Below are 25,116 nucleotides of genomic sequence, written 5' to 3' on the forward strand. Positions count from 1 at the left end.
CTGTCTCTGCAGGTTTGGGGGTAGTGGGGTTGTGTATGGCACAGGCAAAGAGATGATCACAGTGTGATTTCATTGGGAGGGAATAAGGCAAGTGTGCTGCCTCTCACCGTTCCTCCAAAGCATCACACTAAGGACTCTTAGCTGCTACAATAGAGAAGAAAAGAACAAAAGAGTATAAACTATAGAAATGTACTGACAGGTTCAGGGGAAAGGAGTTTGAAGCACAGCAGCATGGCACATTTATTTATGGGGAACAGAATGGTACAATTGCCAATTTTCAATAAATTCCTAGAAATCAGTGCCTTACTTGTAGAGGTCAAAATTACAAACAAGTGTGGGTGACTGTCCTGTGCTTCTGAATTAACCATGGAAAACACCAGAAGAGAGAGAGAAGGCCTAGCAGACATACAAAAGCAATTCAGTGTAAACAACAAAGCATGAGGACACCCTGGGGGAGACTGAAGACTGGAACTGGTTCCTGCATGTGGGGAGGGGCAGGGAAGCTGGGGCCTGCCTAGGTAGCACATGATAGCATCAGTCAGGAAAGTTTGGAAACTCCTGCCTCTGTCACTGCATGGGCTGAGGCAGCACCACATACCAGAGATGCCAGTGACCTACGGGTAACATCAGACAGCAGGAGAAGGAGACAGCCTGGCTGCAGAGGCTGAGCTAACAACCACCCGAACCCACCCTAGTGGGCGAGGACTGGCTTTCACAACCGTCACTATCTTAATGGAAGGTAAGGAACGCATGAGAGATAGAATAGCAAGTAAAAAATGAATCATGCAGAGTAACAGCAGATACTTCTTAACCAAATGAGTACATGCAGTCTGCACACAAACACGTGGAGATATAGCTGTATAAATATACACTTAGAGCACATGTCCACCAGACATATATAATATATACATGAACAGTGTACATGCACACATCGGACTCTGATCCTGTACATGGGTATGGTCCACACGGACACTCTGTACACTCTCTCTGTCTATCCATATAAAGCCCACAGAGTCATTCGGTAGAGAGGTGACAGGGCTTCCTGGCCCTACGTGAGCATTGAAAGGTGAAGATCACGCTCTGCACTATGAAGAGTGGGGTCACTTCACAGATGCAGGGTGCACCCCGGTCCCCTGCTGCTGCTCACGCTCTTCCCACTCAGCATCAGTCTTTTAGGAGGAAAGGTGGAGAGATCTGCCTCTGGCTGGTGAGAGACCTCATAGGAGGGGGCAGTTGAGCTTGACAAGATCACGCAACTTTGGGCTCCTCAGCCTGGCCCGGGAGGTCAGCACCGCAGACCCCGTGCCTGGCCATGCTCCTCCCTTCCCATGGCTGCCATCGAGGGGACTCCTGGAGATGGAGGGAAGCTGACTTTGGTGGGCAGGGCAGGGTCCAGCCACTGCTGGGAACTGAAGTGTGAACCCCAGGGAGGACAACGGGACGCCCAGGATCAGGTTCTGCCCCTGCAGTCAGACCCTGCACACATCGCTGGACGTGACGTGCACCGCCTCCCGACTCTGGGGTTCGGAGCCAGGTGAGGGACGAGTTCGCCTTTCAGGCTTCAGCGTGGCTCTGGGCTGTGTCAGGTCAGCTTAAGAGGCGAGGGAGGGCAGACTGAGCAAGCTCACCACATAGACAGGGCCCCCAAACAATCCAGATCTGCCTTCCTTGTTAGCTGCGGAGGACAGACGTTTCAGAATGAGCTCCTCCCCACCTCAGGCTGGGGGGGGGGTAGGACGGACCCTGGAGTCAGCCTTGCTCTGAAGGGAACAACTCAGGTCCGCGGAGGATAGGGTCCGGGCTCTGCCCGGAACCAAGGTGATGACCCCAAGGGAGCACGGAGGGGACCCAAAGAGTCTGCTTCCGTTCCTTCCATCGTCCCTGGGAGACCCCGGGCTCGCTCGCGGCCGGAGGTGCTGTCCACTGAACCCGACTTTGTGGGGTGCTCGTGACTGGAGGCCGGTTCTGAGGTGCCCCGGGAGGGAGGGCCGGGTCAGGTAGGGTTCTCTGGCACGTGTTGGGGGAGGCTAGGAAGCCCCGGCCCAGAGGAGGGAGCAAGACCTGCACATACACACGCGCTGATATGTGAGCGCTCGGGGACCAATTCTCAGGTGGGACCGCTCGGCCTCGAGGCGACCCAGAGCAGTCAAAGCCCAGCCCCGAGGCTCCAGGCGGGAGGAGAGAGGCCCGGGCTCAGTTAGGTGAAGGTGCGGGCCGAGGGGCCTGTCAAACCCGCGTCCAGAGAGAAGGTCCTGGAACATTCTAGAAAGCAGCTACTTCCTGCCCTTCAGAGAGAGGGGCGGAAGTCTCAGGAGAGCGCCCCCTTTCGCCTCTCTGTGACCTGACAGGGGAGTCAGAGTCTTCTCTGGGGTCCGTGCTGCAAATCTGGGGAGCAGATAGCACCTGGCTCACTTAGGTCGAGGTGAGGGCTGTGGGAGGACAGAGGAAGCCTGCCCAGGCAGAGAGGGTCCCCCAGTACCCCAGATCAGCCACCCTTGTCAGCGCCGCACAGTCCAGTGCAGAGCTCTCAGCTGAGCACCCTCTTCGCCTCCCTGGGACCTGAGAGAGTTACGGCCCTGTTCTGGGGTCCAGGGGTGAGATGGGGGAGCTGAGAGGGCCCAGGCTCTGTTAGGTCGAGGTGAGACGCTGAGGGCAGAGTGAGGAAGCCCCTCCCCAGCTGCAGGGTCCTACAGTAATGCCTCCTTGCTTCTGTTGTCAGCGTTGGCCCCAGGGCTGACTTGTGAGGCAACTCCACCCCCCCCCGAACCCTTTTTGCTTAGGTCCCTGGGTGCCACAGCCTTGGTCTGCGGGCAGCAGACTGAGGTCGGGGCAGGACAGCGGTCCAGGAAGGAGGTCATCCCCACCTTAGACCCCAGCACACCTGCAGGTCAGAGCCTTGGTGTGACCGGGCACACTCGGGTAAGCAGGGCTGGGCTTCTGTGTCTGCCGGGGACCAAGGTGAGGACTGCAGGCAGGAAGGAGGGCCCCCTACTAGAGGAGCATCTTGGAGAGAGAGCATCTCTGCCCTGGCTGTCAGCCTGGCACGCCCTGGGCCCGGTGCCGGGAGGTGCAGTCCCCCAGCCCTCCTTCTCTCTGCTTTGTCTCAGGGACATCACACCTTGGCGTCAAGCTCTTATTGGCCGGGGGCCCGGGTGGCCCAGGCACTGTCTCAGTCTAGATGAGGGCAGAGGGAACCCCTTATCTATTCAGAGAGTGCCCCAGCCTCACTCTGTCTCTGTTGTCACCTGGGTTCAGACCCGGGGACAGTGCGTGGTTTGGCTTCCCTTCATTTCCACTCTGAGTGAGAAACAGAGACAGGGCACTCATTGAAAGGAGGTGGCTTCAGCTCACCCAGGGAGCGTCCAGACCTCGCCATGCATCCAGCTCAGGACCCAGCAAGTTCCCTCCCTGGGTCACAGGGATCCCCTGACCCTCAGTGCCTCTTGCTGTTGCCCCTGGCAGGTTGTCCAGATGTGTGTCCCCTCACGGCCTCTTGTTCCCTCGCAGGGAGGTGGCCACTTGTTCTGAGAGTTTCCCTCAGGCCCACAGTGGGCTGGGGTCTAGGCTCTGCGAAAGGACAGTAGAGGACCCCGAGTGAGCGGAGGGGACCCTCCACCCGGAACACTTGTGAGCTCAGAGTCCACACCCCCTCCTGTGTGGGCTGGGGACCAGGACAGTGTTTGTGGCCTGGGGCCCCTTTATCTCTCTTACAGGAGCTCCAGGAGCCAGGCAGCGAAGGTCTGGGTGAGAGGCAGCCCCCACAGGTCCCACAGCCCAGGACGCCTGGCAGTGTCAGGAGTCAAGCTGAGGTGCTGGCCCCACTCACCCAGAACAGTGGGGACCCTGTGGTGCCCGACACCTTCACCCTGCTGTTTGCCCTGGACCCTCGTCCTCTGTGGGCAGCTGCACCTGGAGGAGCAGTCTCACTTCCTGTCCCAGGTTCCCTGGGGACAGGCCCTCCCGGAGGACAGGAGCCTGCCAGGCCCTAGAGCAGTCTGCTAACCAGCCTTTGTGAGAGCTGCTCTCAGCTGAGACTGCCCTCAGGCTCCCTCTCTCCCCAGGCCTCTGAGTCCCTGCCACCGAGCTCTGCCAGTGGGTCCATACCAGGGTCATCATGTTTGACTCTCCCAAGCACTACCAACCGGTGGAAGAGCCCGAGTGCCTCAGTGAGTCACAGGGGTCAGTGTGTGGGCAGCTTCTCTGTGCTGTGTAGGACGAGGCCGCCTCTCCGAGGCCCTCTCATGTCCTCTCCTCCTTCCATCTTCTTCCTTCTCTTGTCTGATCCTAGGCTGTGACATAGAGGAGCTTTCTGATCCGGAAACGCTGAATCCTTCTCAGGATGCTGAGGGAGGCTCCGCATCACCCACCATCATGGCTCCCAGCACTGTGAGCCCCTCTGAGGCGGACTCCAGTGGCGATGAAGAGTCGGGTCCATTCCCCGTGCAGGCCCTGCCCCCCACTGGGTCCTTGGTGGGTCATACCATAAGTAGAAAGAAGGCTAATCTGGTGTTGTTCCTGTTACTTAAGTATCTAAGTGAGGAACTGACCACCGAGGCAGAAATGCTGCAGGTTGCCTTCCAAGGTTATGAGGAGTACTTCCCTGAGGCTTTCAAGGAGATCACTCGGTATTTGTACCTGGTCTTTGGCATTGAAGTGCAGAAAGTGGCCCCCACCAGCCCCTGCTATGCCCTTATGCCTGCCCTGGGCTTCACCTATGATGGGACGGGAGACCATGGCCTAAGCTTCCCCAAGACCATCCTCCTGATACTCGTCCTGAGTGTCATCTTCCTTCAGGGCAACCGTGCCAGTGAGGAGGTCATCTGGAATGTGCTGGAAGGGATAGGGGTGCGTGCTGGGGAGGAGCACATCATCTATGGGGAGCCCAGGAAGTTCATCACCGAGGATTTGGTGTTGGAGCGTTACCTGGTGTACCAGCAGGTGCCTAACAGTGATCCTGCTCACTACGAGTTCATGTGGGGCCCAAGGGCCCACGTTGAAACCAGCAAGATGGCCATCCTGGAATTTCTGGCCAGGGTCGAAGGTACCACCCCCAGCTCCTTTGGTTTCTGGTATGAGGAGGCTTTGAGAGAGGAAGAGGAGAGATTCCCCTCCCAGACCCATTAGGCTGGTGATGACCAGGGCCAGGGCCCCTCCCAGGCCCGCATCCAGCAGCTTCTCCTGCCCCCTGCAATTTGTGAGGCAGATTCTGCCACCTGCATGTGAAAAAAGCCACTTTTCTACATGAAATGTGTAACGTGTTTGCACTTCTGTTCAGTGTGAGCGACTTGCAGATTTGTTCTTTTGCGATATTTTCTCACATGTTGTTCCTTTCAGTAGATTTATGTAACTTCCAACTTCAAGGTTTTAAGGTGTGGCATTGGCTGCACGTATATTTATAATATATTAAGAGTTTTGCTGTTGAACAAGTTGTAAAATCTTCCGTCCTAGTTTGAGATCTAGAACAAGATCACTTGTCACTGGAATAAAAGCTTTCTTGGAAATGTGAAGGAAGTCCTGCGTAAATGATGTGGGGACCCTAAACAAGGGGGAAAGTTCATTCTTACCTTTATCTCTTTTACTTCGTTGCTCTGTAAAATTTAACAAAAATATGCCTGTATGTGCTTCGCTTGTTCACCAATATTGGGGAAATTCAGTCTCCATGAAGCATCCCTTTGCCACCTGGTGCATTGACCCCAAACGTGCAGTGAGCAAGTGCTCCTTGGAAGGCCCAGAGTCAGGCGTCTACCTGAGTGTGAGAAGGAGGCTGAGCAGCGCTCGCCCTTCCCACGGGATGCTGGGGTCTGGAGCAGCAGCCATGACAGGGAGAGGGGAGACATCCTCTCCTCCAGGGCCTGAAGCACCAGGGAAAGGGTGAGGGGAGCAGCCCGGGAATGTGAGCAGAGTAGTTCCGAGCCTGGGGAAGCTGCAGCTCCTTCTGCGGGAAGCATTCCAGTGAAACTGCGTGGTAGCCTGGGTCACACACTCAGATGAGGAATTTGGGACTAAAAAGGGAAGACTGTTGGCAGCAGTGTTTTGTGGCTCCCAGATAAAGCAGAAAAGAAGCGCTATCTGGCGAAGATATGAGACGCGTCCTGAGCTCAGTGCAGCTGGACACAAAACAAGGACTAGGTCACGTATGCCCAGCAATGGAGAGGAGTTCCAGGGAGACTGGGGGCACACGTGGTATTTCTTTGAAGCCTTGCCCAGAAAGCTCCAGAGGGACACAATTTCCCTGCCTGGCAGGGCCAGAGCAGTGTCCACTGGAGCATTAAAATGAGGTGACTCGGAGCTGTTGGACAGCTCAACACATGGGTGGGTTTTGGGTGGGGAGGAGCTGAATGAAAACGGGGGTTTGACTGATGGGAAAAGAAGTAACTCAGAGGGGGAGAGCTGGTCCCTCACTCATTCTAGGAGGCTGAGCTGCATCCCCCGGGGAAGACTCCTGCACACACTGACTTTGTCACATGTCCTCTAAGTGCGAGGAGTTTTCCAATTTGACTCCTGAAATTTCCCATTTTGGCCGATTAACCCCTGCATGTCCTGTAGAGCTGCATAGTCTCTGATATGTCCTGCAGAGCAGTGACAAGTGCTCGGGGTGGATCCAGTCCTGTTCGAAACAGCAGCCACCTGCCGTTCAGTGTGGTCACGGCTCCAGCCAGGCACTGGGCTGGGTGCTTTCCACGCGGTGCACACCTTCCTGCAGTCCTACTGGACGGGCCTGGTCAGACTCGCTTCACAGATGAAGAGCCCTGGTCTCCCAGGGCTGGGACTTTCCCAGGTGACTGGCTGGTAAGGGACAGGGCTGGGTGAGTGTCCCGCTGTGAGCACATCTGGCTCCACTGCTACAACTTGGGATTTGCCAATCGTCCCTAAGCCCAGCATATCGTGTCCCTCCTAACCTAGAGAAGGACCCTGGGAGGCCTCGGACAGGCTGTCCTAGCGAGATGACAGAGTCACACACAGTGGGGACATCTGAGCTGGGTCCCGTGAGGGCCGACCTGTGCCAGCACTCTGCTGCTGCACGACCCCTTCCCTGGTTGTCCCCCACGTGGCTTCCCTTCCAGCTCAGGCACCTGGCTCCATGCTCAGCCCTTCCCTGCTGCCCCTTCTAGAGGCTGCACAGATGTCCTTGCCCTCCCCGTGACACAGCATCCCTACGCCCTTCAGGAGTCCCTGGCTCTGCCAGCTCATGTTGGTCTCCTCTGGTAGCCAAGGCCCTTGGCCAGAGAAGTCACTCAGGACTGTGACTTTAGACACCTGGGCATCTGTCCCTGGGAGCCATCACCTTCTTTGTTTTCCCGGTGGGCCTGAGTAGTCCTTGACTTGGCTGCCAATCTCCTGGCTCTTGGGCTATAACCCTGAGTGTACAGGGAAGGTGTTTGAGGCTATTCCAATATTTGTATAGGATTTTAATGAGCTTCTTACTTGAAGCTGGAAACTGAACACATAAACGGATGGATTGGCTTCTTTTGGGAGCAGAACCTAAAGCTCTCCCTCATCAGTGCTAGATGAGGAGCAAACATTTCCTGAAGCTGAGTTTCTAGAGACCACACAGTCCTCTTGGAGGTGAGAAATGGTTCCTTCATGGACATGCTGGCTCAGATTGGAAGAGAAAAAGCAATTGCCGTCTTTCCTGTGCCTCTTTTCTGGCACCTGCTTCTCAGAAAAGTACCTGCTTCCCGAGTGACTCATGTACGTGTCCAGGTGATGAGGTAGGAATGGTCATGTGGAGGGGACAGAGCTTCACAGGTTGATTTAAGGCCTGCATCAGATGCAAGGAGAAAATCCGCACTGCAAAGGGAAGTGCAGGAAACTGCTATTGTGGAAAGAAGGTGACTGCTCTTTGCTAGCTTTTACATGATCCTCTTCAGATCACATGGGACAATGTAGGATTTAAAAGCATGCGTTACAGTGTAGGCACTTCAGGGTTCAGAGAATGTCAAGGCAAATCTGGTCTTCTCAGAAGCATCTCCAAGAGATGAGGAGTGATGTTGCCTAACAAAGGACATCAGTTGCTTTTTTGCTAAGTACCTACTCTGTGATGGTTCGTGGGAGAGAGTACAAGCAGCCATCCACATGTTCTCCTGTCCTTCCTGGGCCCAGGGAAACATTACTGTCGCTCTGTCATCACAAAAAGGCTTGTGACACTTCCTTCCCAGTGAAACATGTTGGAAGTGTTGCGGGTCACCTGCGGGGTTTGAGAGCCAGTCTGCATTCCCATCCTTTCTCCTCCTTTGCAGCAAATATGGCCACCCTTTGTTCACATGAGGGAACCACAAGAAGGAAGCAGCCAGGACCCCTGGAGCTTCTCAGAGCAGAGAGCACCTGCAGTACACAGCAGAATTTATTTACACACAAAACAAACTTATGGTGTTAAACTGTTGAAATTCCAGGTTTGGTCTGTTGCATCAGGTAGCAGTTACTTTATTTAAATATTTTGATTGAAATTATTTTAAAAAATTAACAATACAGATACATCATAACTTCCTCTTTTCATAATTCCTCTTCTCTTCACAGGTCACCTCAATGATTAATGTAGTGTTTATTATTTTAAGGCTCATTTCAAGCTTTTTCATGTATGGATGTGCTATTAAAATATATTGGTCATCCCACATACATGTGAGTGAAGGTTAATCCTAATTGTGTCTACCTGATTGGCTTGAGAGCTGCCCGTGGTGTTACTAAACAGTCCTGTAGGTATGCCTGGGAGGATAATGTGAATATGGACTTTGGAGATATATGTAGCCGCTGACCCCTTCCTTTGTGGCACTGTTCTCCAACCACCGATAAGTAAACCTCTTTTCTCCACTGTGTTTTTCTATCATGATATTCATGCTTTTCAACCATGTGACCATGCATTGAGTCCCCTGAAACCATCAGCCAAATTAAGCTTCTCCTCCTCTAAGTGTGGGTGTCCAGTGCTGTGTCCCAGCAATGGGATAGATGACTAATACAATGGGTAAGGATGTGTGTATCAATCTGCATCTGCCGGTAACACTTAATACAATGGATGCAGGATCTTCCTGTGACACCATATGTGGATCTAACTTGATTATGTAACTATTCTCCATAATCCTTTGTTAGGAAGGAACACTAGACACCCCACCCTCCTTTGGGGTTCCTCTGTCTCTGTGAGCAAGAGCATGGTTGGCCTCTTGTTCATTCTGAGTAAGCAACCTCTCTTGAACACTCTGGTGTCCCAACACTCCCTGAGCCTGCTGTAAGGAATTCAAGAGCCATAAATAATCAAAATACTCTCCTAGTGGATACATAAATTGTTCTCCATTTGTTGCTGTAATTAGTAGAACTGAAATCAGCATCTTAGAACATGAATTCTTGTGCAAATCTATGTCTTTTCTTCTAAGAGGGTAACAATATTCACATGTAGTTGAAGTGGAATGATACGAATATATCAACTTTTTATAAATATTGCCAAAATTCACTCAAGTAATGCCTAGCTACTTTACATTTTCATAAAAATCACAGATTATGTTAATTTCTGAAATGTCAACAGGACATTTCCCATTTTGGAGGGACAGTGCCGGGGATCGAACTCGGGTCCTTGTGCTTATAAGGCAGGCAGCAGAACCGCTGAGCTAAATTCCTGGCCCCTAGGATATTCCCCATTTCTTGTTGAGGAGAAAAAATTCTCTAGAACTATCCAGGAGGCTGAAAAGAGAAGCATGCAGGAGGCCCGGGGCAAGAGAGGGGCTCTGGGAGCATCCAGAGTACAGTTGCGTCCAGCATCTATGAGAGAGCTGTATTACTCACCTTTCCATTGCGGGTACACAATACCCAATACCCACAACTTAAAGCGGGACGGGTTTAATTCAGCTCACAGCTTTCAGAGGATTCACTCCATGGTTGGTTGGCTCCTAGGCAGAAATTGCAGAGGAAAGCTCCTCACTCTCATGCCAGGCAGGAAGGAGAGCTAAACAAAGGAGAAGCCCGGGAGGGAGATACACCCTCCGCAGATGCACTCCCAGTGACACATCCCTTCCAACAGGGCCCCACCTCCTACCAGCACATTTGGGTATGAAGTCCTTGTTGGCTCAATGCACTGGTGAGCAGTGCACACCCATGGTCCAACGGCCTTCCATAAACCTTAACTCTGAGCACGTGAGACTGGGGGACATTCTAGACCTGAACCCTAACAAGACCACATGGAAATCAGTTCGGAGAGCCCCAGCCAGCTGTCACTCAGGGCTCTCGATACAGACTTAGCACGGAGGGAGGGGGCTGAGGGAGAGTGGAGGAGTGGACCAGGGAGGACATGAATAGGACTGGGACATCCGGGACTCATCACCACCAGCCGGAAGTGGCAGTGAGGTCTGGGCAGACCCCCTGTTGGGAGAATGGACCAGGGCACACCAGACACCCCACCCTCTGTGCGGGTCCCCTGACTCTGTCAGCAAGAGCCAAGCTGGCCCTCTCTGTCAGCTGGGTAAGCAGCAGCATCTCTGGACCTCTCTAGTGTCCCAGAGCCCCCGGGCCCTGACCAGACCTGGGAGACGCCCTGACGCCCTCTGGAGACGGGTGCTCTGTCCCCTCTGAGCTCCACTGTGAGAGGGAGTGGGCTGGAGACTGACGGCTGAGACAGGCCAGGAACACCACGGAGCAGTGGACGGGGTGCTGGGCCGCATGGAGGGGGCCAGAGGAGGGAAAATGCTGGGGACCAATGGCCTCGGCCTCTGCAGATGAAGGGCCGGCTGTGGACTCGGCTTGAGACATGGCCCAGATGGTGTTCCTGCCTCAGCCGGCCTTGAGGTTTCTGAGTTCTTGGTGCTCCAGGGGTGGGGTTGCGGCTGTGACTGTGGGCCAGCACTGCCCGCGGATTCTGTCTGGGACAGAGGGCTGGCCCAAGGTGGGGACATTTGCACGGTGGATGGAAACCTCAGATGGCCCACACTCCCTTGGTAAACTGGTGTAGATGATTAGAGCGCAATGCAAGTAGCATCACACGACCTGGTTAAGAGCATTCCCATCTCCGGGATGGTTTGGGAACCTGGGAAGGAGACACCCACAAGGTCACTCTCAGTCATAGTTTCCTGTGGGGATTCTGGAAGGGAGCACAGTTGAGGGAGCTGTGGGTTTCCTCATGAAGGCAGACGACCCAGTTGTGTGCAGGCCCTACATTTTGAATCAGCATGTGGAACCCTCTGGTGACCTCTCAGACACACCCACACCCCCATCCCTGGGACCTGTGAATGTGACCGCACATGGCAATTGGGACTGTGCAGATGTGGTGAAGGATTGTGATACACAGCGATTTTTCTGTACTGTGTGAATAACCCTAGAAGAGGTCACAAGAGTCCATAGAAGAAGGAAATGGATGCTGGGTGTTGTGGTGCAAACCTGTCATCCCAGCACTCAGGAGGTAGAAGATCTCTGCAAGTTTGAGGCCAGCTTGGGCTATATAGTGAGTTCAAGGCATTGTGATACAAAAACAAACACTAGATAAGATCTCATGATCAGGAATGCTCATAGCTTTAGAAGCTGAATGGAACCAGCCCTGATGTGGTTTTGTTTGTTTGTTTGTTTTGTCTTTTTTGGTGCTGTGTATGGAACCAGGAACCCAGGGCTTCACATATGCTGGGCAAGGGCTGTATCACTAAGCTACATCCCAGCCCTTGTCCTGCCAAATTCAGCACTATAAGACTCATTTGGACTTTGGCCTCTAGAAGTTTAAGAAAATAAATTTTGCACTGCTTTAATGTGCTGGCTAGGGGAATTCCAGCAGAGTCTTAGTGGAAATGTAAATTAGCACAGTCATTGCAGAAAATGCTATGCAGGTTCCTAAAAAAAGTCAAGCACAGAACAATCATGTCACCCAGTTATCTCTCCACGGGGTATACACCCAAAGGACTTGGATGCAGTGTGTTGAAGAAGCGTCTGCACCCCAAGACCACTGCAGAGCTGTTCACAGTAGCTGAGGTGTGGAAGCTTATTGAGTGTCCTTCCACTAATGGGTGGATAAATTAAACGTGGCAGAGACACACCATGGAAGACACTCGCCCATAGGAAATGAGGTCCTGTCATTTGCAGCAGCATGGATGAAACCGCAAAGTAACACATGATCTCATTCATGTGTGGAATCTGAAGCGGTTAATCTCATGTGAGTTCAGCATGTAATAGTGGATTCCAGAGATTGGGAACAGTAGAAGAAGAGAGATAGGGAGAAGTTGATCACCTAGTACTAAGCTACATATGAAAAATAAATTCTGGTGTTCTATTAAATGGTAGGATGAATGTAGATTACAGCTTTTTACAAAATAAAAAGCTTGAAGAAAGAAATTTGAATGTTTTTACCAGGAAGAAATAAAGAAAAAAATGTTTGAAAAAATAGCTATGTTCTCTCTGATTTAAACATTGCCCAATGTATAGATGTAGTGAAACCATACATGGTACTCTATAAATATGTACAAATTTTATATATCAGTTAAAAAAATTTTAAAAACTATGTTGATTGAAGCCAGCCAGTTTTTGGTAACTTGTTACCGTGACAACAGGAAACTAATACAACCTATTAAAGATATGTTCTTAGTTCTCATAAAGAACCCAAGGTGAAGTGATTCCCATATGAATTCTTTCAACAGAGAGCAGAGAACAGTTGTGATGTGGATGCACAGTGTCCCCTCAAGCCATGCTGTGCTCACACGGTGAGTGGCGAGTGCTGGATAAATGTCTGAAGCTGGCTGTGGTGGACCAGCTGCTCAGGAGACTGAGGCAGGAAGGTCACTTGAGCCCTGGGGTTCAGGGCCAGCCTGGTAAACACAGTGCGATCCCTTCTCATTAAAAAAACTGCACATAAATGTCTGGTATTCGTGGGCTCCTCTAGTCACTGCACTAGGACCTTTATCGTTTGGAAGTAGGAATAGACAGACATATGTAAACCAAATGTGTATCTCTATTCTCCTCTGTCAGCTTTTCATCTATTATAAGCACACATTTTACTCCTACATGTTATGAACTTCACTATGCATTGCTATTACTTTTACTTTAAATACTTATCTTTTAAACCCATTGACACATTAAGGAAATCATCTTTGTATGTATCCATATAGTTGAAATTTCCAGCACTGTTCACTGCTTTGTCTAGTTCCAGATTTCTCTCTGGTATCATGCTCTGCTCGGAGGAATTAATATTAGGTATAATATACATCTATTGGTATTTAATTCTGAAAAGCACTGTATTTCATTTTTGTTTTGTAATGTATTTTCACAAGGTATAGCATTCTACGTTGAATACTTTTGTTTCTGCATTTTAAAGATATTGTTCCTCTCTTCCCTGGCTTTCATTGTTTTTGACAAAAAAATTCTTTGATTACTTTTACAATTTTCTGTTTATCACTGATTTGAAGATATTTAATTATTAGGGGGTCCTATAATTTTCTCCATGTTTTTTCATGCAATTCTTTCAGTTCCTTGCATCTGTGGGTTTGCAGTTTTTCTGGATAATTTTCAATCAGCATTCCTTCAAATGTATTTCCCCTATATTTTCTCTCCTTCAGGGGTCTTCAAATACATCTATATTAGGACACTTGAAGTTACCTCATAGCTCAAAAATGACTGTTCATTGTTTTTCTTTTTCTGTTACATTTTGGCAGTTTCTATTGCTGAATCTTCAAGTTCACTGTTTTCTCTGTCACATCCACTCTGCCATGTACACTCAGTATAATTTTTCAATTCAGAAATTGTAGTTCTCTCATTTCAAAGAATATCTGAGATTTTTTGTATCTTCTATGTCTCTGTTTTCCATGTTTAATTTTAATTTTTATTTCTGAGCACATAAAATTCAGTTTTAGTAATTGAGTTATTATCCTTATCTATTAGATATCATCTGTCTCATTTGTATGTCAGTAATAGCACTTGATTTTCCTTTCAATTATTCATCCTACTACTCTTTCTTTGAATGCCTGCTAATTTTGATCAAATGATAAACATTGTGAATTTCACCTCGTTGAGTTACTGAGTATTTTTATGTCTTTAAATAAATATTCTTGAGCTTTTTTCTGGGACATAATTAAATGACTTAGAAATAATATGATGTTTTTGAGTCATTTTAATTTTCCTTAAGTGAGATCAGAATTGTCCTTGATCTATGATCAATATCAGAAGATGTAACTCCTCTGAGTGCTCTAGCTCAACCTCCTATCAGTTATGAGGTTTTGCACTTTACCTGATAGGTATGGGAACTATCCCCAGCTTTTGTTACGCTCAGGACATTTCTGTGTGCACTTTTCTCATTTTCAGTATTCCATACAGCAAGCTCCGGCCATCTCAAACTTCCTCAACTCCAGTTTTATCTCTTCAATGCAAATGTAAGTCAGGTTCCTCCCCTATGCACTGTGAGCTGCAGTCTGTCTTTATGAAGCAATCTGGAGGCCATTATAGGTCTTATTTCCTTCTTTTTCCATATATCAGAAAGCACCAATTTTTATTGCTTAATATCCAAGAAGTTGAAAAGTGTTGGTTTGTATATTTTGTCTTTTCTCAAAAGTTTAAAGATAGGTGTACAAATTTGTTTCCTATTACTTTATCTTGTCAAAACCCAGAAGTTCTATACCCAAAATTAATTCTAAATTTTTTATGTATGACAAATTCCCCACCATTTCAAATCTATTCAACTTAAAGCCAGAGTTGAAAGGCTGTGAGACTCCTATATATGTTCATGTAGACATGCATTAGCTTTTCTGTTGCTGGAACACAATATCTGACAACCACAACTAATGAGAGGAGAGGCTTAATTTGGCTCATGGGTTCGGGGGATTGAGTCCATGGTTAGTTGGATCAAAGGTGGGAACATCTTAGCAGAACTGCATGGTGGAGCCAAAATGCTTAGTTCACGGAGGACAGAAACAAAGCAGGGGAACAGTGCCAGAGAAGAAGACTAATACCGAAGGTTGTGCCTCAATGACCTACTTAGGCACACTCATAAGTGTGCTTCATTAACCCCTAGAATCTCTAGAGACTCCAAAATCACTCAAGTTGACCCAGTTGAGATACCCCACCAAAAGACATATTTAGACCTGGAAGAATACATAGCAAATATCAAGGCTTTTCTTTTGCTGGTGGAAATATAGTTGATTTCTTAATATTCTTACTTGTACTTTTAATAATTTCCAAAACTTCTGAAACACATATGAATTACCTTCATAATTATAAAATATTTTTATAATGTGAATCATACTAAGAAAAATAAACGTGTTGTTTAGATGGTTAGTTTTCAATCTTGATAAATCTCTTGCTTGATTTTGTATAGCCTCTGGTTTTCTTACCAATTGTGCAATTAGAAATAAACAAGTACTCTGCCATACAATTTGTAAGCTTATTTGCATTCACCTAACTTCTCCCAGACTTTTAAATACAATGTTACAAAGATAAAATTTTACCTTGTTTTTGAGCCTTCCCTGTATGAAAATATTAATTGGTGTTTTTAAAGGAAAATTGCATCTATATTTAAATCATACTCTACATGACATGGTTGCATCTAATGGTGTATAAGGGACTATATGTATGCAATCTCCATGGAATATATTTTCATGATTATATTATTATTGGGCATGTTGCTTATGTCTCTTTCTGTGTTCATAATACATAAAATTTTAAATATGCTTCAGTTATTACTGCCATTAATTCTAAATAATGCCTGAAAATGTACTTTTTTAAAAATTCTTAAGTTCTTTTATTGGTACATTTCAGGTATACAATACGTTTACATTTTCATTGGGTGTTTGTACCTGTACATGTTGTATCTTGATTCTTATTTTTTCCCCATTACCTGTGTGCCCTTCACCCCCTCCACCTTCCCTATTTACATAGACATCATTTCCATTTTTTTTTCTTTTCTCATAATTTTTCCTTTCCCTTCTTTCCTTTCCCCTTCCCCTCCCTTCACCCCTACCTCTTTGGACCTTTTTTCCTATTTCAAATTATTAATTATTCATTTTAATTATTTTAACCCTTATTTACACTTTCAGTTTCTCACACTAGAGAAACTATTTCTCAGACAAAGAAGTAAAAGCAGCAAATAAATATGTGAAAAAAATGTTCAACATGACTGGTCATTCGAGAGATGCAGATGAAAACAACACTGAAAATGTACTTTTTAAAAAGCATTCCTTGCTGGGGATGTAGCTCAGCGGTGCAGCACCTGCCTGGCAAGCAAGTGAGAGGCCTTGAATTTGATTCCCAGAAAAAAAAAACACAAAGCATTCCTTGATTTTCATAAGAATAATGGATTCAATATGGCTGACTAGAGGCCTCATGTGAGAAAAGCTCAGAAAAGATCCACGGAAAAGGGGGATATTCAACAGGGAGGGGCTTCCATGCTGAAACAGAAAATTAATAAGGAAAGCTGATACCAGATAGAGCCCAACAAATGGAGAATCAAATAAGGGAAGCAGTGCTGCCCTGGCAGGTGAGCTGGCCCCTACTTTCTGCTCAGCTGGGAAGCAGCCCTTTTGGACAGTGAAGCAAAAAGTCTGAGGGACCCAGCTAGTGCTGCAGAGACCAGACTTGTGGGGCAGAGTGTGTTCACTGGCCTCAGATGTACAGCGCCCTCTCCCAAACACTGGAGGAAGCAGCATCCCTGTGCTCTCTGCTCCAGCACACACTGCCCCTCCAGTGCAGGCCAGAGAAAGGGTGTACAGGCAATGACACCCTAGCTGAGCTGGCACAGCTCCCAAGCCTGCCCAGCCAGGCAGCCAGCCTATGCACCCGCATGCTTGTGCAGGGGCCCCAGCACTTGCTTAAATAGTCCTCCTGCCCAAAGTGCCTGCCAAGTCACAGGAAGAGCACACAGAGCAGATGGCACCAGCTCTGCAGCACACAGGTCAGCCAGGTCATAGGCAACGTGACTGAACACCCTAGCACGAGTCTTGCATGTCCACTGGACTGCGGGGTCACAGGCACCAGCCCTGAGTACAAGCTGAATTGGCTCTGTTGCTGCTTGGTACACCAGTGCATGATCCCAGTCATCAGAGAATGAGCCCATCTGTGGAGAACACTTCTGGAGTCACTGGTAACCAGACTGCAAATGGGGAATTGTGCAGACTCATGTACTCTTTGGCATAGTGTTTAAGAAGGAGCTGCAGAATGTCCACCAGTGCTCACCTAGGGCTAGGGACTCCCATCCACCCCCTTGGCAGAGCAGCGGGACTGGGGACTCCAGCGGGCAGGCATACATCCGAGGAAACCTTATTAGATATCTTCTGAGTGTTGTGTGTTATACTGTTCTGTTTGGTTTGGCATTGTTTGGTTGGTTTTTTGCTTTCATTTTATTTTTGTGTTCATTTGTTTAGTTTTCACTTTTGTTTACTTTTTTCTTCTATTTGTTTTGACTTAGTTGGTGTCTAGTTTCTCTCCCTCTTGTCAATTCTGTCTACCTCCCCATACCCCCATCTCATGTTCCCCTTCCCATTAGAAAAAGATCTTCCTACTTCCTCATACCTATCCTCTATTTTAGCATACCAATGTTTACAGCAGCACAATTCATAAGGGCTAAATCCTAGAAGTAGCCCGTATATCTATCAAGAGACAATTGGATATAAAAATGTGGTATCTATACAAAATGGAGTACTATTGTAGGAAAATGGATACACCTAAAATATTTTAATGAACTAAATCAGATAGGCTTAAATATCATATAGTATCTCTCACTTGACTAAGGCAAAATACAAGCAAAGAATACAATAAAGGATGGATAGAAGACAATGGAATAGATCTCTTGCAAATGGGTAAGAGTCCAGGAGATGGAGGATAAGGGAAAAGGGAGAAGGGAAGAGAAACTTAGTAGATTAAAGATATGCTATGTACAGGAACCTAATAACTTAATTGACGTAAACATTACATATCATAAACATGAGCCAAAATTAAAATATCAACAAGAATGAAAACGAGGAATGGGGATTTATAGGAGGAAGGAAGGTGATGGAAGGGAAGGGGAAGGAGATTTAAAAAAAAAACAAGCTGAGGTATGTACATGTACCCTCTCCCCAAGACGATTGTAAACTGCACGTACTGCAAACATGTGCTAATAAAAAGAATGATTTAAGATTTTCATAACAATGATGAGCAGTTTCCTTCATAGATGATTATCTTTAACAAAGTCAATACCAAGTAAAGAGAATTATAATCCTGGATTTTGGTAATATTTCTTCATGAACTATGTTATGTATTTTTCTTACACTCTTGTTTTCCACAGCCACAATTCCTTCCTCGTAACATTTTCATTCCCATACTGTTCTAACAAAGTCATTAATGCTCTCTCATACTAGTATAATTCCATTTTGGTGTCTCAGTAATTTTCTCATCACCATATTACTTCTTTCTTATTTTTCCTTCTAGAGGAAGTGCACATCTATATTCTTCCTGTAATCACTTTCTTATATCCCATAGCTTTTGTTCTAAAACTTCTACAACCCTGGGTTTTAACAAAGTTTTTTTCTATCTTGAATGTTTCTATAGATTTTCAGTTATAAAACTTGTGCATGTAATTTATTTTTCCATAGAATAATCTTATATTTTTGTTTTTCTTCCTTTAAAATATAAATTCAAATGGCATTTTACTCTGGAAAAATAAAAACTGTTTCTTATTTTTCCATGTTTTTATATCATATCCTTTAGGAAATGTAAGTCTAAAAGATTTGCTGAGTATTTCATAGTTTTAAATATCACATTACTACTAGATCATAAGATATGTATTGATTTAAGGCTATATTAGGTGCTTTTACATTTTTTCCCTTTCTCAAAATTCTGTACCATGTATCCCTTGCCTTATATGTACAGCTTCTTATACTTTGATCTGTGTTCTAAACCATTGCTTCTCAACAACACTATTTTTAAAATATTTCAGGCTGACATTGGGTATTTCAGCTTCTTTGCTCTTTGCAAAGAACAAGTTTAGAGTTTTGCTTCTTTTATCCATTATTTTTCCTAATTTTAGCTTAATTAATTTCTGCTCTTATCTCTGAGATAATTTGCATTGCCTTGGATATATTTTACTTTATATAGTTTGTTGACCTTGGGGGCCTAGATTGTTGATTTGAATTTTTCCTTTCTTTCTAGTATATGTACTTAATGACATAGGTTTTTCTTTAAGCATGGCCTTGGCCAAATCACTCAAGTTTTGATATGTTGTATTTTTATTTTCATTAAGCTGAAAAAAAGATTTTTACTTTCACTGAATAATTTCTTCTAAAACCTGGGTTGCTAAAAAGTAAATGTATAAATTCCAAATACATAGAAATGTATAGATAACTCTTTTTTATGTTGTAGTTTATATCTAGATATCCTCCCAAAGCCTCTTCCACTCATAAGAGGGTATTTGGGCAGATGATTGGGTCATGAACGTGTGATAGGTAAATATGATTTGGGAGATGAGGCCTGATAGGAGGAGGTGATCACTGGGGGCATGGTTTGGAAGAGTCTATCTCCCTTCCTCCCCTGATCACTCTCTGCTTCTCACAACCCTGCCATGGACTGTTTCTCCTCTGCAATGACCCTCAGCCATCCTACCCTGCCTTAAAGCCAGCTGCCTACAGACTGAAACCTCTTCAGACTGTGAACCAAAATGGACTTCTTGTTTAACTTGTGGTTGTTGGATATTGTGTTTCAGTGGTGTGAAAGTAACTATGACAGATTTTGTTTCCAGAATTGAGGTCATTGCTGATGCATCGTTACCATGTGGTTCAATAGCCATTGGAATTGGCTTGCCAGAGGAATTTGGAAAGGTTTGGAGATGCCAGCTGGAGAAGTTGTCTTAGAAAGCTGAGACAAGCTTGTTGGGAGATTCTGGTCGAAGCCCAGAATGCTGATAGAAATGCAGCTGGTAGAAACCAGGTTTAAGAGGTTTCAGCTGGGAAGAAGGACTCCAGGCCATGTGTGTTCTCCTCTGGCTGAAAATTTGTCTGCACTTGGCTTGTGTCCTGAGACATTGTAGGAAACTGAAATTAAGAGTGGCAGGCTAATTGATTTGGTGGAAGAAATTTCAAGGCAGTCTAATGTTGAAATGGTGGCACTGCTACTATTGGGGCCTTTTAACCACCTCTACCTTGAGAATCAAGAGCAAACAGCCCAGCACAATGATTTAAAATGTTTTGAGTTTGGCCAGAAAGCAAGCTCCGGTAAAATTGGAGCCTGCAATGATGGTGCAGAGAACCTACTTGCCGAAAAGATTAGCATTAAAAAGTCAAGTGCTTTGGAACAGGACAACAGAAAAGATGGCCTGATGGCACCACAAGAACCAACAGGGCACTACTGTTTGCACACTCAAAATTGCAAAGGTGAAAATCTTTGTTTTTAGAAGAGAGCCACCGGGCACCATGCTCCAGAATGGTGGCAGCCTAGGGAAAGGGAATCAATTCCCCAGAATTTAGTTCACTCATGCTCAGTCATCCAGATACTCAGAGGCCTCTACAACTATTAGCAAGATGCAAAAGGGCTCAACTACTGCATCAGCTGACAGCATACCTTGGTGCCATCCACTTGGTGCTGGTTTTACAAAGACAGAGTTGTGAGATCAGGAAGGCTTCCACCTAGATTTCAGAAGGTGGTCTGGTGGGCCAGGCAGTGTGCCTCTTACAGGTCAGTGCAAAGTTGTGAGGATGAAGCTGAGAGTGCAGAGGAGACCTGGGAAAGTTGGAAAAGCCAGGAGCATGGATCATCTGAGGAAAGCCAGGAGGAATGACCAAAGCCAGTTCAAGAGAGAGGCCACGAGGACTACAACCACCAACAGGGTCATAAGGACAGGGCCACCAAGCCTTTTGGAGTTCACATCTCGCCATAGATTGCCCTAAATGCTGGACATGGAACTATGGGATTTAACGTTTGCCCTACTGGATTTCAGTCTGGCTTTGGTCCCATTCCTTTTTATTTCCCTATTTTTATCCTGTCCCATTGTATGATGGAAATGTTTAACTTTGTTTTCATTTGTACAGGGACTCACAGCTAAGAGTTTTCCTTAAATCTCAGAGGAGACTTTGGACTTGGACTTTTCACTAATGCTGAAACTGTTGAGACTTTGGCAATGCTTAGAGTTGGACTAAATGCCTTTTGCATAAAGAGATGCACATGAGTCCTTTGTGAGCCAGTGTTGGAACATTATGATTTATGTCTAGATGTCCCACTAAAGCCTCTTAAATGATGGATGCACGCTACTCATCAGGAGATTGGTCTGTTGATGAGTTTATAGCTAAATGTAATGTTGGGAGGTGTAGGCTGGTGGGAGGAGGTGGGTCATCGGGGGCATAGCCTAGAAAGGTCTGTCTCCCTCCCTCCTCCCTCGATCTCCCTCTGCTTCCTGCTGCTGTGCCCTGAGCTCTTTCTTCTCCACCACGCTCCTTTGGCATGCCACCCTGCCTTGGAGCCAGCTGACTGACTATGGACTGAAAACTCTATAAATTGTAAGTCAAAATCTCTCCTCTTCTGATTTGTAGATGTCAGGTATTATGTCTCAGCAGTAAAAAAGTAACCAAGAGATTATATTTTTTTTAGTTTAATTACATTAAGGTTAGAAGACATGCTGTTGTAGTCTGTTTTGTGCTGCTAGAGACTTTTTAACAACCAGAAATTTTTGGATGAAAATTCTGCAGGCCAGAAAATCCACAACCAAGGCCCCAGCATCTGGGCATGGCCTTTTTGCTGCCTCATTCCAAGGCAGAAGGGCAAGAACTGGGCAAGAGAGAGCAAGTGACCAAACGCGCAGCCTGCAGACCTTTCATACTGGGCATCAATCCATTCATGAGGATGAAACGCTGGTGACCTGGGCATCTCCCCTTACACCCCACCACCCAACGCTGCTGCACTGGAGATTAAGTTTACAGCACATGCTCTTTGATGATGCATTCATACCATGGACATACTTTGTATGATTCCAACTTCTTTAACATTTCAAGAACCACTTCATGGCTTATTTTGATGAACATTCCACATATACTTGAAGATAATGTATATCCTTGTGTGAGCTAACAATGTCCTTCTGGTCCTTCTTTACTTGTAATTGTTCTGTTTACTGTCATTCACTCAGAGATGAGTGGTAAAGGCTGCAAACAAAATTGAGATTTGGCTCTTTCTCTTTTTGTCCTGTTACATTTTGTTTCATGTATTTTGAGGCTGTACTTTTATGTGTACACATTTAGGCTTATTATGTTCTTTAAGTGGGTTGATTCTTTTATCATATCCAATGTCCACATTGTGAAGTGGCTATTGACTGTTTTGGCATAGGGAGAGGAAGAGGAAAAAGGAAAGGGATGAAAAAAATTGAGATGTATTATGGATATGCGCCAACTCTCCACGAGGAATGTGATCATTGTGTGCTGCAAACATGCACTCATAAAAAATTAGAAAAGTGTCTTTTTCCTTTCTAAATAATGGTGTTTTGAGAGTTCTGTTTATATTTTCCATATAGTACCTTTATTGGATAGATGACTTGCACATATTTTCTACCCACTTCACTTAAAGCTTGACTTTTGATGCTGTCTTTCACTTTTTGGAAAAGCTAATATTTTCCAATTCAACCACTTAGTTCTTTGTAAAAACTAAACGGGCCATATATATGCGTCTAATTCTGGATTATGTTCCATAGATCTATGTGTCTATACCTTAGTCATACAATTGTTTCTTCACCTCTGTTTTACTTTTTTTCATTGTGTTTTTCTGTTTCCCTTTGTCCTTTGATAAGCTTTTTGGATGAGCTTACCTCTATCTACAAAAAAATTCTACTGGGATTTTGATTGCTTTTGCCTTGAATGTACAGGTCATTTTGGTGACAACGGAATGCTTCACTATATTGAGAAAGTTCCTGAACACAGCATGATTCTCCATTCATTTTGGTTTTTGTCTACTTCATCTATCAGTAACTAATATTGCAAAACATAAAACTCATAGTAAGATTGGAACTTCCAAATTAATAGTGCGAAAAAATCCAATAACAATCAATCAAAAGGGCAAGGGAAGAAAATAAGCAATGTAGAATAGATAAGACAAAAATAAGTAAAAAGTAAAATGACTGATTTAAATCTAATTCTTTCACTAATTACATTGACTGTAATAAAAACATTCTATTAAAATGCAAAGATAGAGTACCACATAGACAAAACTGTATGTTTATTTACAGAAGACACTTCTATCATATGAAGATACAGGAAAGTTGAGAGAGAAATTGGAAAATATGTCATAGAACCATGAATCAAAAGCAAGTCAGTAAAACTACATTAATTTCAAAGTATACTTTGTGGTTAAAAGTATTACTAGAAATAAGAAGGAAAAATTATTAATGCTAACATATTCATATTCAACAAATCAAGAAGCTATAACTTTTCAAATTTTGTGTTTGTTTAATGATCATATAAAAATTGAACATATAAAACCAAAGTAGGTAAAAAGATACCTCATTTTTAGTTGCTGTAACTTATGAATGTTACCCTCTGTGGCAACTTAAGGTTTTTGATATGGAAAGATTATTCTGGATTATCCAGGTGAGCCCTAAACCTGTGTGGGGAGTGTGGGAGGTAGATAAAAGAGACAAAAGAGAAGAAGTCAATGAGTTCCTGAGACCACAGTGGCAGAGATTTTAGTGATCAGTTCCAAGTCAGGATGTGCTGGCTGCCACCAAAACCTGGGAGAGACTAGGAGCAGATTATCTTCTAGGGGCTGCTAGGTTTCACCCAGTGACTGTGATGTTGGGGGCTCCTAAACCCCAGAAATGTGAGAAAACAAATCTCCTTTGCTTTAAGCTACCAAGTTTGTGGCAATTTGCCTACTGCAAATAATCTACTGTGTTTTTTTCAGTCTGTGAACCTGTAAGATTTTTCCCTGTGGCTTTGTTCTACAACTGTTTTATTAAATCTATTCCTGCAATATTTATTTATTTATATCCTGCTGGTGTTCATAGGACTTTTTGATCCTTGAATTAATGTCATTGGTCATTATAGAAAAGTTGTTACCCATTATCTCTTTAGATATTGTGTCTTCTGCACTCTCTCATTTCCTCCTGGACTCCTTTTATATTGTGTTGTACCTACCCCTGTATCCTCTATGTCTCTTACCCTATCTTATGCATTCTCATTTTTTTTTTGTCTCTGCTTTACTTCGGTTGATTTCTTCTGACTCATCTCCTACTTTATTAACTCTTCTTCTGTGATGAATCTCCTGTTATACTTCACTTTTTTCTTATCATCAGGAAAATTTTAGAATTTTCCTTGCATTATCTCACATAATTTCCTGTTTCTCGAAACATATTAACAATTATTTGTTTTAGTTCTGTTATAGTTTGGAGCCAGAATGTCCCCACAAAGGCCTGTGTGTTAAAGGTTTAATTCCCAGCAGTGGCATTATTGAGAGGTTGTGGAACCTTTAAGAGGTGGGACCTAGTAGGAGGAAGTTAGGCCTTTAGTGGCATGCTCTTGGAGAGAATGTCAGGAATGTGGCCTCTCCATTTCCTCTCTCTTTTGTTTCTCAGCCACCATGCAGTGAGCAGCCTCCTCTGCCACAGGTTCTGGCCATGATGTGTTGCCTTGCCGCACACCCAAAAGATATGAATGTGTGCTGGCACATACTTATAACCCTAGCACCCTAAAAGGCTGAGGTGGTCAGGGGCAGGAGATTTAGCTCAGTGGTTCCGCCACCTGCCTGGCAAGCGCATGGTCCTGAGTTCGATCCCAGTACCAAAACATACATGCATAAATAAATAAATAAATAAATAAATGGCTTACTGTGCATTTTGGGTCATTTCATTTTTCTAGTTTTTTTAAACCCTCTCTCACTAGGAGGCTGGCCATAGTTTTTCTTGCCCTCCTCACTGTGCCTGTGGTTTGAAGCTTTCTTTTGATATACTTTCTGATTGTAAACACATGCCCCCAATAGAGAAGAGAGATAATATGGAAAATTACAAATAACAAAATAAAATTATATGATTTATTTAGAGTAACAGTTTATTTCAATGATATATTACTAAACCTGATATATTACAATCTGATTCTTTCACTTAGTAATTCTGTGACTGTCTTTTATGTCAACATAAATGCATTTTAGACTTTTTAATTAACTACAGAGAGTTTTTTTTGTGTGGATATACCATAAATGGACTCAAACTACTAATCTCTTGGTGGAAAATTA

General features: G+C 45.2%; 1 protein-coding gene across 4 annotated transcripts; it reads left to right on the plus strand.

The window, feature by feature from the left end:
- Positions 1-1,729: 1,729 nt before the first annotated feature.
- On the plus strand, positions 1,730-5,467 carry LOC147828257 (melanoma-associated antigen 10-like). Of its 4 annotated transcripts, none has more exons than XM_087210629.1 (4): positions 1,730-1,997; positions 2,781-2,887; positions 4,062-4,166; positions 4,289-5,467. In XM_087210629.1, exons 3-4 carry the CDS (start codon positions 4,115-4,117, stop codon positions 5,122-5,124), a joined length of 888 nt encoding a protein of 295 aa, XP_087066755.1. In that variant the 5' UTR covers positions 1,730-1,997; positions 2,781-2,887; positions 4,062-4,114; the 3' UTR covers positions 5,125-5,467. The 4 variants fall into 4 exon arrangements, with proteins under 4 accessions (XP_087066755.1, XP_087066756.1, XP_087066754.1 ...); XM_087210630.1 differs by having other exon boundaries at positions 1,730-1,970; XM_087210628.1 differs by having other exon boundaries at positions 1,732-1,997; positions 2,781-2,919.
- Positions 5,468-25,116: the final 19,649 nt, after the last annotated feature.

This window comes from Heterocephalus glaber, unplaced genomic scaffold (genome assembly GCF_053883595.1).
Source record: "Heterocephalus glaber isolate CG9 unplaced genomic scaffold, H.glaber_assembly_v1.0 deba00001164, whole genome shotgun sequence".
NCBI lineage: Eukaryota > Metazoa > Chordata > Mammalia > Rodentia > Bathyergidae > Heterocephalus > Heterocephalus glaber.

Bases quoted from the DNA above. Each gene is read 5' to 3' on its own strand.
- LOC147828257 (XM_087210629.1), top strand. From the start codon at position 4,115: ATGTTTGACTCTCCCAAGCACTACCAACCGGTGGAAGAGCCCGAGTGC. The intron at 4,167-4,288 runs GTGAGTCACAGG...GTCTGATCCTAG, and splicing joins GGAAGAGCCCGAGTGCCTCA to GCTGTGACATAGAGGAGCTT.